The following is a 16,842-nucleotide window of genomic DNA, read 5'->3' as shown; positions in this document are numbered from 1 at the left end:
AATTCAGTCACCTGTGTCTGCGACTGTGTGAAAGTCACGCTTTCTAAAACATCTTACTGGCATAACTTTTGGCTTAGCTGAGGAAATTTCTAATAATTTGGCATCCTTTTGGCACTGACTGTATCTGTTACAGATAACAGCACAAGTTGTCCTTTGGTATTGGAGAGGGATTTTAGTTTTCAAGCCACGTTTTCACTAGAAGATGCATTTTGCCTGTCAGGAGCAGTGTGTGTCACTATTATGATACCAGCAGTACTACAGACTTGATTAGTTTGTGAAAGTGAAACTCCACTGTACACAGAGAATGAGCAGAATTTGTCTCTGAGGCTTTGCATCTGCTCTGTTGGGATTGAAAAGGAGAGAGATGTTGATTAGAGGGAACTGGAGCCTTTGAAGTCAGAATTCATTAAGTACAGTGAACTAGGCTGGATCTGGATCATTCAAGTTAATGTAATAAAAATGGACTGCCCTTATGTGGAGGGGAATTCTCCTTATTTAGTTTTATTGTATTTCCATCATCTTTCATGTCAGGGAGGGCAAATACAGCAGGTCTGAGAGTTATGAGCTAAAACTGGAAATTTTTGTTTAGGTTAATTTACCTGCTGGCATGTTCTGTTCGCTTGATGTGGTTTTTTATGAAGTGAAAGCAGAGTTAAAATACAGAAAAGAGAAAATAAGTGACACTGAGCTCATCTGACAGTGTCTTTTTGAAGCAGCTCTTCTTGTTTCCTCTCTACTCAGACTTAAACTTCTCTTTTCTCACGGGTATATTTTACCCAGAGCTTGAAAATAAGCAGCATAGACTGCTAAGATTGACAGAATCCTGCAGGAAGTAATTCAGGTGGGTTTTTTTGAGGAAATAAGCCATTAGTATGGCTTAGCCATTAGTATAACTTTCAGATTAAAATTCCCATTTATGGGTGAGAATGCTGTCTAGATTTTGTTTTAAGGGCTTTTTTATAACCCAAGGCATTGACTTCGTGGTGGAAAATTCTTTCTTTAAGAATGTCAGAAGGAACAGTGGCTATAAAAGTTATTTAAATGTAATAACAAAACAAAAGTCAGAACTTTTGAAATTCTGAACATTTGTGCTTTTAAAGGCAACTTTTTGAAAAGGATTTCAAACTTCCCCTTGATTTCTATCAAGCAATGTCTCCCAGGCTGATGGGGTTTGTTGAAAAGGTCCCTTTTTAATAGCCTTGCTGTTGGGTCTGTTGCTGTCCTAGCCTGCCACATCAGTGTGCCCCACACAAAGAATGGGCAGCACTAGGTGAGCCTTCTTGCCTGGAGGTGAATGCCCAACTGACCAGTGCTGGGCATCCTTAAAAACCAAATAAAACCAAGACATCTTCGCCAGAACTTGCATGTTTAGTACTTGGAAGGCAGCTGTGTTTCACTGCTACTACTAATAATAGTGTCAAAAAAATCATAGTTACAAAATTGTTGTGGTGAAACTAAGAAGTTTATTGTTGTCAATGTTTTAAAATAGAAGCCTGCTAAATTTCCACAATCTGAAGAAAAGTTATCTACAGAATGAATACAATTACATGGAAAATAGCCAGTTTACCGATAGAAAGGAGGGACATAGGCCCAAACCACAGTGCTAGAGGGCTGGTTGTGGTGCCTTGGGGTATTATCACAAGGAGATGACATCTTGTGGAGGAGAGAGCTGCTGGCAGACAGGTGATGGGCACTCCTCACCTGTGGGACTGTGGCACAGCCTGGAGTCACGCTGATTTCTCCTGAAGTTACTGAGTGCTGCCATTGATAATGCTGTTCATATCTGAATGTTCTGCTTGTTCTTTTGGCCTCGACTAAAATCAGGGATTAGTTCAGTCTCCAGTTTAATGTACTTTCAGCCTGATTAGCCATCCTTATGGGAGTGTTCAGTGCATGTTGCAGAGAGACTCACAACACTCAGTTCAGGTGTGTCCTTTGCCACACCTGCACAGCAGCCTTGGGCTTGTCCCACAGTTGGAACAGGTTGATTGTGCCCAGCTGACTGCAGTGGATGCTGCTAAGCTGAGCTGCAGAGGGGTGTGTGGCACTGGGATACCTCCCTGAGAGCAGCTGTGTGAGTACAACAGAGCTGTAGTTCACTGGCTTACCACAGCCTTGAGCACAAGGTCTGGTCCTGACAAGAGTGTTATACTCTGCTGAGCCTGCTTCAATTGAAAGGTTTCTTACATCAGCTTTTGCTTAAGATTCCTTAGGTAATGAGGAGATTTGCTGTACAACTTTCAGAGAGCTGTGCAGCGTGTAAGAGTGTGCACTCTGCGGTGCAGCACTACAGTGCTCGAGCCATCGCTTGTGTCAGTGGAAACTCGTCCTGACAGCTCACCCAGCTGTGGCTTGTTCAGAGGGTGGCAGTGCTAGGTTACTGCCATCCTGCTTCAGGCAGAAAGGGAGAGAAGTAGCTGGAGATAAACTAACTGGTGTGTTTTATTTAACATTTTGTCTTCCCTTCTTCTTGCAGGGTTGCTAAAAATCCACTCAAATCAGTCTAGTCCACAGCAGGCTGTTCTGACAGTTCCCAGCCAGCTTAAACAGCTCGGTGTAAACACAGCTTCTGGAGGTGTTCAGACAATACTCATGCCTATGAACAAAGGTAAAGGGCAGAGGAGGATGACACATGGTGTTTGAAAATCTCCTTTGACACAGGGTAGCACTTAGTCACTGTTGGCATACATGGTCCATGGAAGTAGAGATAGAAGAAACTGTAGCAAGGAATTAATCCCTAAACTGTGCTGCAAAAGGAGTGTGTTGCTTCTGAAAATGTTAATTTTTTAAAGTGTACGAAATTTGATTTTTTTTTCCTTCTTTGTTGCCCCTCTCCCTTTTTTTTCTGTTCATCTCCAGTGCTACAGTCACTTTCTACCAGCAAAGTTTCAGCAGTCACAGCAGCAAGTACAGTTGTCTCAGGTCCTTCCACGGCATCCATTGCCAAAGGTAAAAAGGGATTTCTTAGTAAGACAAGTAGTAAAAAAAAAGCTGGTGCTTTATGCAAGTGGCCTGACTATTAAAGTAGACTCCATGACTGGGAGTTCCTTTATTTTCATTATTAATAGAGTTTGAATCAAGTTAAAATGACACTTGGGAACTAGGAATTTAACAGTGACTTCCCCCTCAACAAATCCCACAGCGTGGATGAGTATGGAGAAAAATGAGAATGTTCTAGAAAGCTACAAGGAATACCTTAAACACTCGTTGTTTCAGTCCATATTTGCAGAATTTATTTGTTCAACAGTATGTTGAACTTATTTGTTCAACATATTTGCAGTCCATATTTGTGTGGAGCAGCAAGTATGCAGCCCCAGATCCTGCTGTTCTCAGCCAGATGCACTGGAGGTTGCTTTCCAGCAGCACTACATGCAGACAGCACGTGCACACAGTGGGGAAAGAGATACACACAATCCTTCCCAGAATAAAGCATGGGGCAGAGCTGACACACTTCAAGTCCAGTTCTGGCACAACTATCATACCTCTCTCCATCCCAGCTGCCTGACCAGACTGCCTGGTTATTTGGGTTCAGCACATCTTTCACTGCTTCTGTCTCACCACAGTTTGTCCTAGACGTGAGAAAGTTCACACGTCAGAATCAGTGATGTCTTCAAAGAAGTTGTCACTTTCTTGTCAAAACTTGGTAGCTTTCTATCCAGCTCTTTGTTTGCAGATTGACCAGGCAGTTCAGTTTAGATCAGGCAGCAAAACAGCAGCAATTGATTATGCAGGTTTCTGACAAGGATGAGATGTGAGCATGTGGGGATTTGTGGGGGGAACACGTTCTGGTTGGTCTTTTCAGCAAAATTGAAAGTCAAATTTGTTCATGCTTAGCAATGAGAATGCAAACAATAAATGACGGGATGTTATGTAAGACCTTTAGTCTCACAAGACTGTCTGGTACTTTTATCAAGCTGGCTGTACTTTTTGTCTTAAAATGTGTTCTGTTTCTTTGAAGTTAAGATGGAGCCTGATTCAACAGGACAAAACTGCAGTTCTGCGGGTACCCAAGAAGGCCAAGCAGCAGTTAAAACAGAAGAGAGCTCTGAACTTGGGAATTATGTTATCAAGTAATTGTTCATTTCTCTATAAGGATTTCTGATCTTTGAAGTGCTGGGGAATGGAGATGGTTTTGGGATGGTGCAGTAGTGTTACTTTGACCTAGAAATACATTATAAAATCTGTCCCATACACTGCTGTATCTGTACTAATCCTGTTGGGTGGCATTTGTTTCAGACAGTGTTGCAACATTTTATTTGTGAATGGATTTGTATGCACTGTTCATGAAAGGGAAAAAATTCATTTGAAGATTTGCAGTTGGTTTGGGCTTTGTTAAAATGACACGCTGCTAAAATCTCTTTATCATCCTTTGCTTGTAGAAGTCCCGTTGCCATTGCGTGTCCTTAGCCAGGTCACACTGCCCAGTGAAATGCAGCTCTGAAAAGGGGCATCTGAAATAAGTAGAACCTGCTAGAATCTCAAGTCTTGTTAAGCTCATATACTTGTGTAATCACTTAGTGTGAGGGCTGCTTTGCTTCAGAATTAGAATTAAATAATAATGACTATTTGATCACTGGATGTTGTGAAATCCAGTGCTTTGTTTGTGATGCTTTTGCAAGTACTTGTTAGTGTTTTTTCACCAGAACTCAGACTGCAGAACTTTTCTACATACTTCTTGCAGTGTGTAGATTGTCTCTCTGCTCTTAATTCCTCCAACTTCCCGGTCTTGGTGTTGTATAAAGTTTTGTTATCTCAGTGTATCCCTGCAGACACTACCTGATGGAGGGTGTGTGCTAGAGACAGGAATAAATCTTCAGCCACTACACACTGAAAATTATCTTAGTTATAAGATAACTATTGGAAAATACAGTTCCTGCCAGTTTAATGGACTATGTCTGGTTAAGTCAAGTCCCATAAATACTAAGTTTCCCATGTTTCCTATGGGGACAGCCTGCACTGGTTACCCCTCAAAGTAATGTTGCAGCTTGTGAGATAATGCAGGGATTTTCTCCAAGTCTGTCTTCAGTTTCTTCACCTGACAAATGCAGCTTCAGATGTGGACACTTCAGCAAGAGGGAGGGTTGTTTGAAATGCCTTCTCTGGTTTGGGGTGTAACAGTTTATCCTCACACTGCTATTTATAATGCCTTGGAGCTAAAGACTTTAAACCATGCAGTGATTTTGAAACCTTTTGCATCTGATTCATTGCTTCCAACAGCAATGTTCACTGTAATTCCTTTTATCCCTTGCAGCATAGAATATTTGGAGAACGTCCAGCAGCTTTTAACAGCAATAGTGAAGAAGGTTCCATTAATTGCTGAAAAAAGTAAGCAGTAAATGAAAAGACTTTGCTCTGTATTGTCAGTGTATCAACAGAATGCCTTGCATAGTGTGTAGCCACAGAATTTATTAAGAGTGGAATGAAATGAAGCCCTTCTCCTAGAGAGTTTACCTCAGGGGTTATACTGAAGAGGCTTAGAATTATGTTCTTCCAGTAAAGTCAGATACGTTGTTAGCAGTTAAAATCTTTCATCTGTTTGTTTTTTTTTTTTCATTAGAAATAGATTGTATTTCTTCACATAATGGTTGCAAGTAGGTCTTCTTTTTCCTGGTTTGTCCTTAATGCATTTACTTTTTTCTTTTTTCTTTTTTTTAAATTTAAAACTAGGAGTTCATCAAGCTGGCAAATACAATAATGTAGCTCAACACTGAAATGTTGTTATTGGGGGTTTTGCCTTCTGTTTTAAGCATAAGGGGATAATTTGCACAGAAACAATCTTTAATCTTGTGTGGTACTTTATTATTTCATTCCTCTGCTGATGTACATTACTGAAAATGTATCAGCTTTCCTTGGTAACTAATGCACCTGGAGTATGAGTAGAGCAGACCTCAAGCACAGGCAGCAAAGAAGTGAGAGGCACAGGAAAGCTTTTATCACATACAGCTCTCCTGCTTTTGCCAAGAAACCTCACTGTTTTTTCATTTTCCTGTTGTAATTTGTTTGGGGAAAAATATCCAGTTTTCCAAAGGAAAAGACTTGAGTAGTAAGGCAGACTTACAGGTCTACATAATAGAGTTTTATGGGGGAAAAAGAGGCTTAAAACAGCACATAGCTACAGGTTCTGTGTATATAGGAGAGAGGCTGGTTTTGCATTCAAAAACCAGTGTCAGCCTCTCTTGGAGAGAGCACAGCATTTGTAAGAGTTGGTTGTAGTCATTGAGCCTGTGAGCATGGAGTGCATTTCCCTCTTCCTCTTTGATAAATAACATCAAACCCAGAATGCATCTTACTTCACTTACTGAAAATTTAATAGAGTTTTTGATTTTGTGTTTTTGTAGGTGAGGATGTAAGCTCTTTTTGTGCCAGTTCAGTGGAACAATATTACAGCTGGAACATTGGGAAGAGGAGGGCAGCCGAGGTAATTCTCTCCTCCAGTGTTTCATAAGCAGTCACTAGGAACACAAGGATTTCTGAATTGTGGAACTTTCCTTGTTGTTTTCTGAATAAATCTGTTCTTTTAAATGGCAGCATTCTTTGCTGCAAGGTGCACTGACTTGTGTTCAGACAGTGATCAAGTTTATTGTTCACGGGCTTTCTCAAGCAGAAAGGATGTTGAAGGTCATTTTTCAGTTTATTTATAGTAAGATGGTTTTTGAAGCATTTTAAAACTATAAATTTTTTCAGACTGGTAGTACTTTATTCTCATCTCTACTCTGTGGCATGTTGCAGTCAAGGGAATTTTCCCCAATATACTTTATCTGTCTTGTTATTGGAGTGTGTCTGTATTCTGTAGGATGAGAATTGAGGGATCTGACATAAGCAGTACTAGTGCTGAAATAGATTGTCAGTTCACCAAAGATAAATATTTAAGTTAACCTGGACCTTTTCTATTGTAGTTTCCTTCTATTTCTTCATAGCTTTGCCATCTTGCTGTGGAGTTTTACAGGGAAGGTGTTAACACCGAAGTAGATCTTCTGCTGTTGCCAGCTTAAACAATCACCAAATTTTAACCAAAGCTTACCAAATTTTAAGAACATATTTCACTCTAGTGGACTCTTGCACCATGCCATCTTTGGTGTTACTTGGGAGATGAAACACTTCAAGACAAACATGACTAGGCCCCTGTAAATGTGTGTCCCTTTTCTTGACATTTTTTTTTGGATGATAAAGCAAAGTTTAAATGACCTGTCAGAAGTCACTCTAACTCCTGACAAAATCATGTTCCTTTTCTGTTTGCCTTTCAACCTTGATTATGGTTCTGGGCTGTAAGCTAACTTTAAATGTTATGGCCAGTGTGATGAGTTTTCTCTTTGGTTGGTCACAGTGGCAACGAGCAATGACAGTGAGAAAGATCCTACAAGAAATCATAGAGAAGCACCCCAGGTTTCACAATATCATGCCCCTGAAAACAAAGCATGTGGTGCACTGGTGTCGGTGCCACGGCTACACTCCCCCTGACCCCGAGACCCTGCGCAACGAGGAGGACTCCATTGAGGACGTGCTGACACAGATAGACAGTGAGCCAGGTGAGTGTGGAGGCACAGGGAGCTGCTTTCTGCCAAAGACACTGTTCATTAAATGCCATTGTAGGCACATCTGGGAAGGGGATTCTTCCTTTCTTTGTTTTCACTTACTTCACTCCAGAATAACAAAACTTGGAGATGGTAAGGGCAGGCCTACAGGTGGGGCTGTCCCTTGTCCCTATCAGTCGTGATGTTTTTCTGGGGCTTCTCTTGGTTTTTATTGTGCTTTGTGGCCCTTGGAGGCTCAGTGTAGATGAATCTCATCAAAGATGATCCTTGTTCCACAGTGTAATCCTTTGTAAGTGGATACACAAAGTAGGCATAGGGAGTAATGACATTTCTGCCCTTGGTTACGCTTAGCCTCTGTTAAGACTTATCATGCAAATGCTATGAATGAGTTCAGGTACAGAACAGAAAAAAAAACAAATCTGGCAGTGGCAGTGTGGAACTCAGTGGGAGTTAATTTACCTCCAAAAGTGAGGTGAATTGGCTCTTGTGAAGCTTCATGCTTTGTATTACAGCTGCTACATTATTCCACTAGCATAGCTCTAGGATCCCCTCCGTTCATTTCAGTATGTTATGAAATCACATTTTAATTTCATCCATCCTTCACAGTTGAGCTCTCTTGTTTCACCTTCAGTTAATACCTTTCCAAAAGCTGAATGTTCTTCTGTTCTGATCATACAGGGATTTAACAGAATTTATACAGAAATTTATATAGAAATCACACAGGGATCTCACAGAAGCGTATGGAATTGATTATATGTTGTGAAGTCTGGCCCTGCATTGCAGTTGTTGAAGGTGGAAAGGAAGCTTACATCCACCTTATAATACTCATGTCTAAATCACTGTATTTGTGTTTGACTTTGAAGAGTAGAATCTGTTTACTGCATAGCTTTGCACTGAAGGTTTGACTGGTTTGTGTCAGTCATGCAGAGAAGAGGTTCCCTTTTGCCATTCCACTGTGAGCCTGTCTTCTGATTTTTTTCTTAAGAAGCATGATAATGCTCGTCACAATGTAAAAGATGATTTAGCACTACGTGGTGCCTACATGTAAAAGCTCCATTTTTCTGAGCAAGCTGAAGAGCATCAGACTGATTTGCCAGTTGCCAAAAAGCTTAAAAGGCTTCTGTGAGAATGTCTGTGAGACTGACATGAGCCTGGTTTTGTATGAAATGCAGCCCTCTTGATTGGTGTAGGAGCAGATGTGGGAGAGAAGCATGAGTGTCATGAAGATATAATTAGAAGGCTCTCAATGACTGTTTGCATTTCTGTTCATCCTTATATCTGGTAGGCACTACAAAAATAACTTGCAATTACCTTAATTTCTTACCATATTTTGAGTGCATCTGTTTATAAACAGCTTTCCATAACCTATTATGTGTTTAATTGATTGCTTCTATTTCAGAGTGCCCTTCCTCTTACAGCAGTGGTGAGGAGCTGTGCCGAAAACTGGAGGAACTGCAGCAATTTCTGAAACAAGAGCCAGAACATGAAGAGGAAGTAGATATTCTCAACTTTAGCGAACCATTAAAAATAAACATCAAGAAAGAACAGGAGGAGAAACAAGAAGAGATGAAGTTCTACATGGCTTCCTTGCCTGCATCAGAGTTTGTGAGGGACACTGCTGAGAAGGTAATAAGTGAATCATAAAGCTGATTAGGACTGTTGTTAAGCTACTTGTGCTCTTACATGTATTTAGTTGAACTTCTTTCATCTATATAGGCCTCAGGACTTTTAAATCAAATTTTTTTATACATGCCCTGGAAAAATGGGACCTTCTGACTCAAGACACACAGCTGCCATTTCTGGCAGGGGAAAGGAAGAATGCCAGCTGGGAGCTCATTTCAGACTAGCTGTTTTGCAGGGCTTAGTACAGAAAAATCATCTTGAAAGGCTAAAAGCAAGGATAAATGAGGGATGAGGAGCACTAGCACTGAATTCTTCCTGTCTCATCATGTGAAAGATGTGGACTTGTTGCATGGACCAATGCTGCATAATAGCAGTTCCTGAAAAGAGGTTGTGGTAAAACTCCACAGACTTCTTTGCTGCTTGGGGTTTCTTCCTCCTGTTCAGTTCAGGGCAGGAGAGGGAGGTTTTCTGTCACGGCAGCAGGTGAGGAGACTGACTTGGCTTGTAAGAAAGAGTGTTTTTTGTTGTACCAGAGCAGCAGGAGGGGTTTGCTTGGAGCAGTTGTTGGAGAAAGAAAGGATCCCCGTCCCCCCCTCAACTGCTGACAGCAAGGGACAAAACCTTGGTTCTGCAGTGAGTCTGGTCTCTTGCTACATGGATGACAAAGGCATTGGCACAATGAGAGTGGAACTGAGGAATGAAACACTCTTTTGGGGTGGAACTCCTGTGCCAGCAGTACTGTTTAAAGTGGTTTCAGTGGCCACAGCTGGGTGCAGGAAAGTTGATCAGTAGATGGATTTAAGATGTGTACAGCTTTAAAATGGAGCTTCCATTCTCAACCCAAAGATAACTCGTGCAGCCTAGGTTTTGTGTGGACTTTCTGAAACATAAACTAAAACCTGTTCTTGTTTCTTCTGACTTTCAGAGGCATTTCTAGAGGCTGTGCTAGTTTTACCCAGATTATTTTAAAATTAAGGCTGAGATGCTTGACAGCTCTGTATGTCTACTTGCTTCTCCTTCAACCACCCTTTGTAATAGGGTTTTTTTCTGTTAATCTTATCTAATTCTAATACAATGGGAATTGTGGTTTTTTTATATACTAATTTTTTTTATCTCTTCTATTTTATAGATAGGGATTTCTTTTCAACCTGCTGAGGTACAAAAGAATGTTTATGCATCCGTAATAGAAGATATGATTTTAAAGGTAAGAAATTACTTCACGGGAAGGGCTTGTCTGTAATTGTATTAACTCAGCAATTAGGAAAAAAGATGGAGTAGCTTTATTAATGTGCATTTATCAAATCAAAGTCTGTCTTTCTACATGAATAGATAGATACATAGCTGCCCAAAGAGAGCTGTACATTTTTGTGTGGATTTTCAGTTTTTTAACTGATCTGTTGGACACAGAATAGTGATTTACAAATTCTCACCACAACAAAGATACTGACTCATTCTGTGATTTTGAAAGTACCCCTTTCTTTGTCCTTCCCTTCAGAATTGGGTGGGAATCTTTCAGATTGTGTAAGGCTTGGTTGTTTTATACAAGGTTAGCTGTATTTTCCTAAATACTCCTCAGTTACTTTGCCCAGGTCGTGTCTGCTGGGAGACTGCTGAATTCCTGTGGAGAGTAACAATTCTGCCACGTGTGAGAAACTATTTCTCTATCATAATCACTTCTGGAAAAATAGAGAAATGGTTTTGCACCAGAGTTTGAACAGCAGGGATCTGGAGTTCTTGGGTTTGGACTGAAGGCCAACGCAGATTATTTCTAGCAGCACTCTGGTGTATTTCATGCCAAAGATGATTTTCGGGGTTGTTTATACAGACTGCAGTTTATCAGAAGATGAGATTTACAAAATCTATTTGATTCCAGGTGGCACATGCACTCATGTGCATGCCTGTGCTGTGCTCCCTTCTACTTGCCACAGTACATCCATTTATAGACACAGATTGTAGCCATCAGGTTGCTCCATTATAATTGTAGTTATGCCAGCTTTCCTCACAGAAACCTCTTCTCTGGTCTTGAATACAGCACAGAAAGCCAAGAGCCTTAATTAGTTTTTGACTGAACCTTGGTTAAGCCAAGTGTTTGGCATATGGCTGCTGGAAGGTTCCTGTGAGGGTGTCTTGACAGAAGCCTGGTGACCACAGGGAGAGGCTCCCAGGAGAGGGAGTATCTGCAGTGTGCCATGTACAGCACCCGCTCTGGTGTGTGAGAGGAAGGGTCCTGAAATGCTCTTGGAAGCTCAGGCTCTGGAGAGCTTGATCCACCCTGCTGGGCGTGTACAGCTCTGCAGGTCTGGAGGGAAAGCAGGCTGGGCAGCTGCAGCCTGAGGTCTGTACACCTCTGTGTCTCTTTCTGTTAAATAAACTCATGTTTTAAGTAATAAAATTCACTCGGGTGTCTTGTGAAGATTTAAGTAATAAAATTCACTCGGGTGTCAGAACTGCCCTGTGCTGATCAAGAAGATTGAAGCCAGCCAAAATCTTCTGCACTGATACTTGAGCAAATAGCAAGTTCCTTTGCTCTTTTTGTCATGCTGTCTCTCGTGTCAGGCTACGGAGCAGCTGATGAGTGATATCCTACGGCAAGCGCTCGCTGTGGCGTACCAGACAGCTCCTCACAACAGGTACAGCTCGGGGCTGCTTTGCCACCACTCACACCAGCACTGAGGGTGGAATGGCTTGGGGAATTTGGTCAGGCTTTGTGTGGCTCAGACCATGAGACTGAGGGAATTTACGGGCTGTGCTCTGAGAAGAACCAAGCCTTAAGAGGGGTTTGTTATTTTGTGTCCCCCTAGTGCAAAAGGATGGGAACATGAACATTAAAAACCAAGGCAGGGTTCTCTGGTGTGGCCATGCCTCAGAGGCAGATGATCTGTTTCTGCAGAGCCACACTTGAAGGACCTGCTCACTCTTGTCCATCTCAGGTTGCTGTGTAGACAGCTTAGCCATGGCCTGCTAGAACTTAACCTAAATAATCTCTTTATTTTACTATGCACACTTTTCTGCCTCAGATCTTGAGTGATTTTTATAGAATCATAAAATGATTTGGATTGGAAGGGACCTTAAAGATCTTTGTGTTCCACCCCCTGCCATGGGCAGGGACACCTTTCACTATCTCAGGTTGCTCCAAGCCCCATCCAACCTGGCCTTGGGCACTTGCAGGGATGGGGCAGCCACAGCTTCTCTGAGCACCCTGTGCCAGGGCCTCACTACCTTCAACAGTAAAGAATTATTTTTTACTATCTATTGATTAGGCCACATTTTGATTTCTGTTCAGCAGCATTATTTGAGATAGCTTAAATTGATTTTAAAAACCTCAAACACTATGAGAAAATGCTCCATTTAAATATTCACTTGTATGCAATATATAAATATTTACCTAATATATTAAAATATATACGTGTTATATGTAGAAGTACATACACAAAGATTATGCTATACAAATTCAGGAAATCATGCTTTAGTACTTGATTTTCCTGTCCCAGTGCCCAAGAGGTTTCTTCTGTCATTTGAGTGGCTTTTTTGTGCTGTGGTATTTTAATGCTATCCCTGCATTGCTCTAACACCTGCTCTTATATCCTTTTTTTGCTTTGATTGTTATTTTTGACTTGCTGCTTTATGGACATGTGGTTTTTTGTGTATTATAATAGCATCTCTGATGCATTCCCTGCAGGACTCCAAGAGAGATCACAGTGATGAATATTCACAAAGCCATCTGTAATATTCCCTTTCTTGACTTCCTCACAAACAAACATATGAAGATACTAAATGAGGAGCAATGAAATAGAGCAGAGAAGGTGCTACAGGAAAGGTGGATTTATGACTGAAGTTGGGCTGACAAATCCAGTATTTCTGTAGGACACTATTACATTTATAACATTGGGCTACTAGATTGTTACCTCCAATTAAAGATGCACCTTAATGCAACACGATGATGCTCTGTTCCAAATCAAGTTGTTAAATGTCAGTGTTTACTTGGTAAGTGTATGTTCAGTGGCTGAACAAACATTGTCAGTTTGCATCAAGTTGCTAGCTGTGAGAGACTCCACAGGCCTGGTCCCTCTGAGACAGCTCTGCTGGTGAGACTGAACTGGTTTTTAAGATGAGAAATGATGTTTTTTAATGCAGTCTGCATACGAGTTGGTTTCCCCATGCAGCGAGCAGGGCACTTGCTTTGGCACTCTGAATGTGGGAAAAGTCAAAGGCAGCTCTGTAAAGTGGGCCATTTGAGTAGATGGGTGGATCAGGTGTGGATTTGGGGGAGCAGAAGGCTTATGGCAGCAGCAGATTTGGCCCTTCTTGCCTGAGCATGATGTGTGTGACTGAGAACACAGCTGGTAGGTTTGTCAGCAGCTTGCTCAGCTAAGTGTCACCTAACCAAATTCCTTGCCTCTCTAGAGGAGGTGTCAGGTGCCACCTTTCTTAGTCACCTTGGAAAGGGCAGACTGGCAGGTCCTCAAACAAGATGAACAAACCATGATCAGGCTTGGAAAGATTGGACTGACCACTTGTCCTGCATGGGAAAGGAGAGGAGCAAAGACAATATTCGGGGTTTGTGGGCTTGGGCTGGCTGAAACACATCTCTTGTCCAGCGAGTGCCTCCCCAGGCTGCCAGGAGGTTTGAAGAGTGCTGGAGGGCAGATGAGCAGTGGTGTTGTACGAGTCTTAATGTAGCAGTGTTCACCAAGTATCAGCCTGAACTGTGAAGTGCTGTGGGAGCAGCACTGCTTTGGCATAGGTTCTGTTCAACACAGAGAGGCCTGGTGGGATCGAAAATTCAAAGATTTGCTGCTTTTGGGGAGATCCTCTGATGTCTTGACTGCAGGAAGAAGTTCTGCTACTAACCCCAGCACTTACCTGTCTCAGGAACACCGCTGGTGAGGGAGACATGTCTGAGCCTGGCTATCAACACCTTGCTGAAGAAAGCTTCGTTGACAACATCCTGACCACCCCACATCCACCACCCCTTTGTGCTGCCCCATGGGTGCTTGCTGGTAGTGTGAACAAGCCATTGTGAAGTTGGTGGGACTGCTGTGGGACTGTTGTACTTTCAGTATGCTTGTTTTGTCTGGCAGTGCTGTCATGGGTGGAGCATGGGCCAAACAGCCAGAACCTCCAGTGTGCTGATCTCAGCTGGGTCTCTGATCTGCTGCATGGCCTTTGATTTAATCACTCTGTGCCTCAGTTTCCCCATCTCTGAGCATGGGGAGCAGGATACCTACCTCACAGGGGTGTACTGAGGCCTCGCTCTTGTTGGTGCCGTGCTTTGACAATACAAAGCCTTTTATAAACATTAAACTACAGTTATCTTTCTTGGCCTGGGGTTGGAGCAGAATGTTATCTTTTGGTGCTTTTTTGGGGCTAGAACACAGGCAATGGTAACTACAGTAGTGTGCAGGAACTGTGAAAAATGCTTCAGTTAGAGGTTTCAGACTTGGAAGGAGAGTAGTATAAGTTTGATGCAGTTGTTGAACTGAAGAAAGCACTGTGTACCTCAGATGGGATGCCACCTGTCTTCTCCACCTTAAATAAAACTGGGGTCTGCAAGAAAGCCCCTCTCAGTTCATCTAACAGCTAACAGGGATCTGCAGTTCTGTTGAATAAAAGAGTGGCAGAACCTGAACCCTGAATCTAGGAAATGGGACCAATGGATGAAATCCAAACAGCATTTAGAGAAGGACTTAAATGCCCTCTAGGAAGGACATTACAGATGCTCTGGATTCAAAAGCTAATCCTGGCTTGTTGGGGTGAGCTGAGTGCAGGATTGCCTGTGAAAGGAAAGGGCACAGCTTAGCCCTGACACTATCAGTGGAGGTCAGTGTGACGGAGTTGAGCAGCAGTGATTACGTTCCAGCTCAGTGTTGAGTTGGGAGGAATCCAGGTAGCTGGGGAACTGCAGACCCCTGCTTTGTAGGCTGTAGTGAACTTGGGGTCTGTACTGCTTTCAGGCACCCCTCTGTACTTCATGAAAGAGAAGGGCATTTTCACATCCCTGTCGCTATCACGACAGCCTGCAGGTTCTGTGGGAGCAGCCTTGTGGGCAGACTTGGTCGTGTTCTGATCTGCAATGACCTCGAGTACTGTGTGCAGTTTTGGGTGCCACAATATAAAAAAAGACATTAAGCTACTGGAGAGCATGTAAAGAAGGGCCACAAGAACAGGGAAGAGTCTGAGGGGAAGCTGTGGCAGGAGCAGCTGAGGTCACTTGGTCTGTTCAGCCTGGAGGAGACTGAGCAGAGACCTCATTGTGGTCTTCAGCATCCTCCCAAGGGGCAGGTACCAATCTCCTCACTCATCACCAGGGACAGGACCCGAGGGACTGGCATGAAGCTGAGTTAGAAGAGGTTTAGATTGAATATCAGGAAAAGATTCTTCACCCAGAGGGTGGCTGGGCACTGGAACAGGCTCCCCAGGGCAGTGGGCACAGCACCAAACCTCTCTGAGTTCCAGAAGCATTTGGACAACACTCTCAGACATGTGGTGTGACCTGTGCAGGGCCAGGAGTTGGACTCGGTGATCCTCATGGGTCCCTTCCAACTCAGCCTGTTCTGTGATTCTGTACACATGCATTTCCAGCCCCTGCCTCTTGCAGGCTTTGTTCTGTGATTCTGATAACACCCAGAGCAGCTTTTGAGGATGCAGGAGCTCATCTTTGGGCATCTGTTTGCTAATTGTGGTTTCTTTGCCTGTGTCCTGCTTTTCTATGAGGGATGGAGTTCCAGAAAAAGTCCTGAACCTGGCCCTCAAGCAGGCAGGTACAGAACCTCTCATCCTTAGTGGGGTTCTTGTAGTGGAGATCTATTGCTACATTTCTGAGCAACCACAGGTAATTCTCCTAGGAGATGCTATATTAGTATATAAAGTTTGCTGAAGAAAAATAAACTGTTAAAAGCAGATAGAAAATGACACATTTGTTTAGTTCTTCAGATGTAGGAAATGTTTGCAACAAGTTCTTTGCATTTTGAATAGTGGTGGGAGAAAAATTTGTTGGTGAGAAGTTCCTGTGGGAATTGCTTGGAGAGAAGATAGAGGTTGTGAAATTTCACACATCCCTTCAGGTATTTGTGGAATGCTACAGATGCGGTGTGTTGAAATGTTACAGTATATTTCTCTGGCTTTCTGAAGAGTTAAAGATCTCTTTATGAATATTGCCCCTATTTGTAATGCTGAGTGTTTAAATCCTTCATGTTATCTGTATTATACTGTATAATTGTGTAATATACGTATGTTTACAATAAATTCTTTTATTAGCTGTGCTAGGATTGTCTTGACTGTCACCTGTCACTCAAAGTTTCTCCAGATCCACAGATATTTTTGTACTCTTTGTATTCAGAATGTCGTAATTAGTTCTGGATTCTTATCCATAGGAACTGATCTGAAGGAAAAGGTAATTTTCCCGTTTTCTAGTTATTTTAAAAAGCTCCTGGTTTTGGAAGCTGGGAAAGAGGAAGCTAGGAGCTGAGCTACTCCAACCTTTTGTCTTCCAGAACCGCCTGCTTAAATAGCAAGTCATTGGTTTGTGTGGAAGACTTTTCAAAAGTAACGTGGGTTGAGGTTGGCCCAGCCGCTGTCACTCCCCTTCAGAACTCGGGAGAAAGTAACATGCCTCATGTGGGTCAGGACAATGTAGCACAGAATCACTGAGCTTGGAAAACACCTCTAAGGTCACCAAGTCTAGTAG

The 16,842-nt window shown here is 42.4% G+C and overlaps 1 protein-coding gene across 12 annotated transcripts in view; it reads left to right on the top strand.

The window, feature by feature from the left end:
- Nucleotides 1-16,418, top strand: part of YEATS2 (YEATS domain containing 2) — a 47,856-nt gene extending 31,438 nt beyond the window's left edge. For 7 of the 12 annotated variants that reach the window (XM_072933208.1, XM_072933209.1, XM_072933213.1 and 4 more), the window contains 10 exons: nucleotides 2,477-2,608; nucleotides 2,860-2,949; nucleotides 3,959-4,070; nucleotides 5,252-5,325; nucleotides 6,339-6,418; nucleotides 7,325-7,526; nucleotides 8,932-9,158; nucleotides 10,285-10,359; nucleotides 11,712-11,785; nucleotides 14,028-16,418. In XM_072933208.1, the coding sequence (XP_072789309.1) occupies nucleotides 2,477-2,608; nucleotides 2,860-2,949; nucleotides 3,959-4,070; nucleotides 5,252-5,325; nucleotides 6,339-6,418; nucleotides 7,325-7,526; nucleotides 8,932-9,158; nucleotides 10,285-10,359; nucleotides 11,712-11,785; nucleotides 14,028-14,178 (1,217 nt within the window). In that variant the 3' untranslated portion in view covers nucleotides 14,179-16,418. Of the gene's footprint in view, nucleotides 1-2,476; nucleotides 2,609-2,859; nucleotides 2,950-3,958; nucleotides 4,071-5,251; nucleotides 5,326-6,338; nucleotides 6,419-7,324; nucleotides 7,527-8,931; nucleotides 9,159-10,284; nucleotides 10,360-11,711; nucleotides 11,786-12,834 lie in introns of those variants that run through there. The other 5 variants (XM_072933210.1, XM_072933218.1, XM_072933211.1 and 2 more) reach the window with 4 other exon arrangements.
- The last annotated feature ends 424 nt before the right edge of the window (nucleotides 16,419-16,842 follow it).

Source organism: Taeniopygia guttata, chromosome 9 (assembly GCF_048771995.1).
Source record: "Taeniopygia guttata chromosome 9, bTaeGut7.mat, whole genome shotgun sequence".
NCBI lineage: Eukaryota > Metazoa > Chordata > Aves > Passeriformes > Estrildidae > Taeniopygia > Taeniopygia guttata.
The sequence above is the reverse complement of the archived record's forward strand: the minus strand, read 5'-3'. Positions and strand labels throughout refer to the sequence as shown.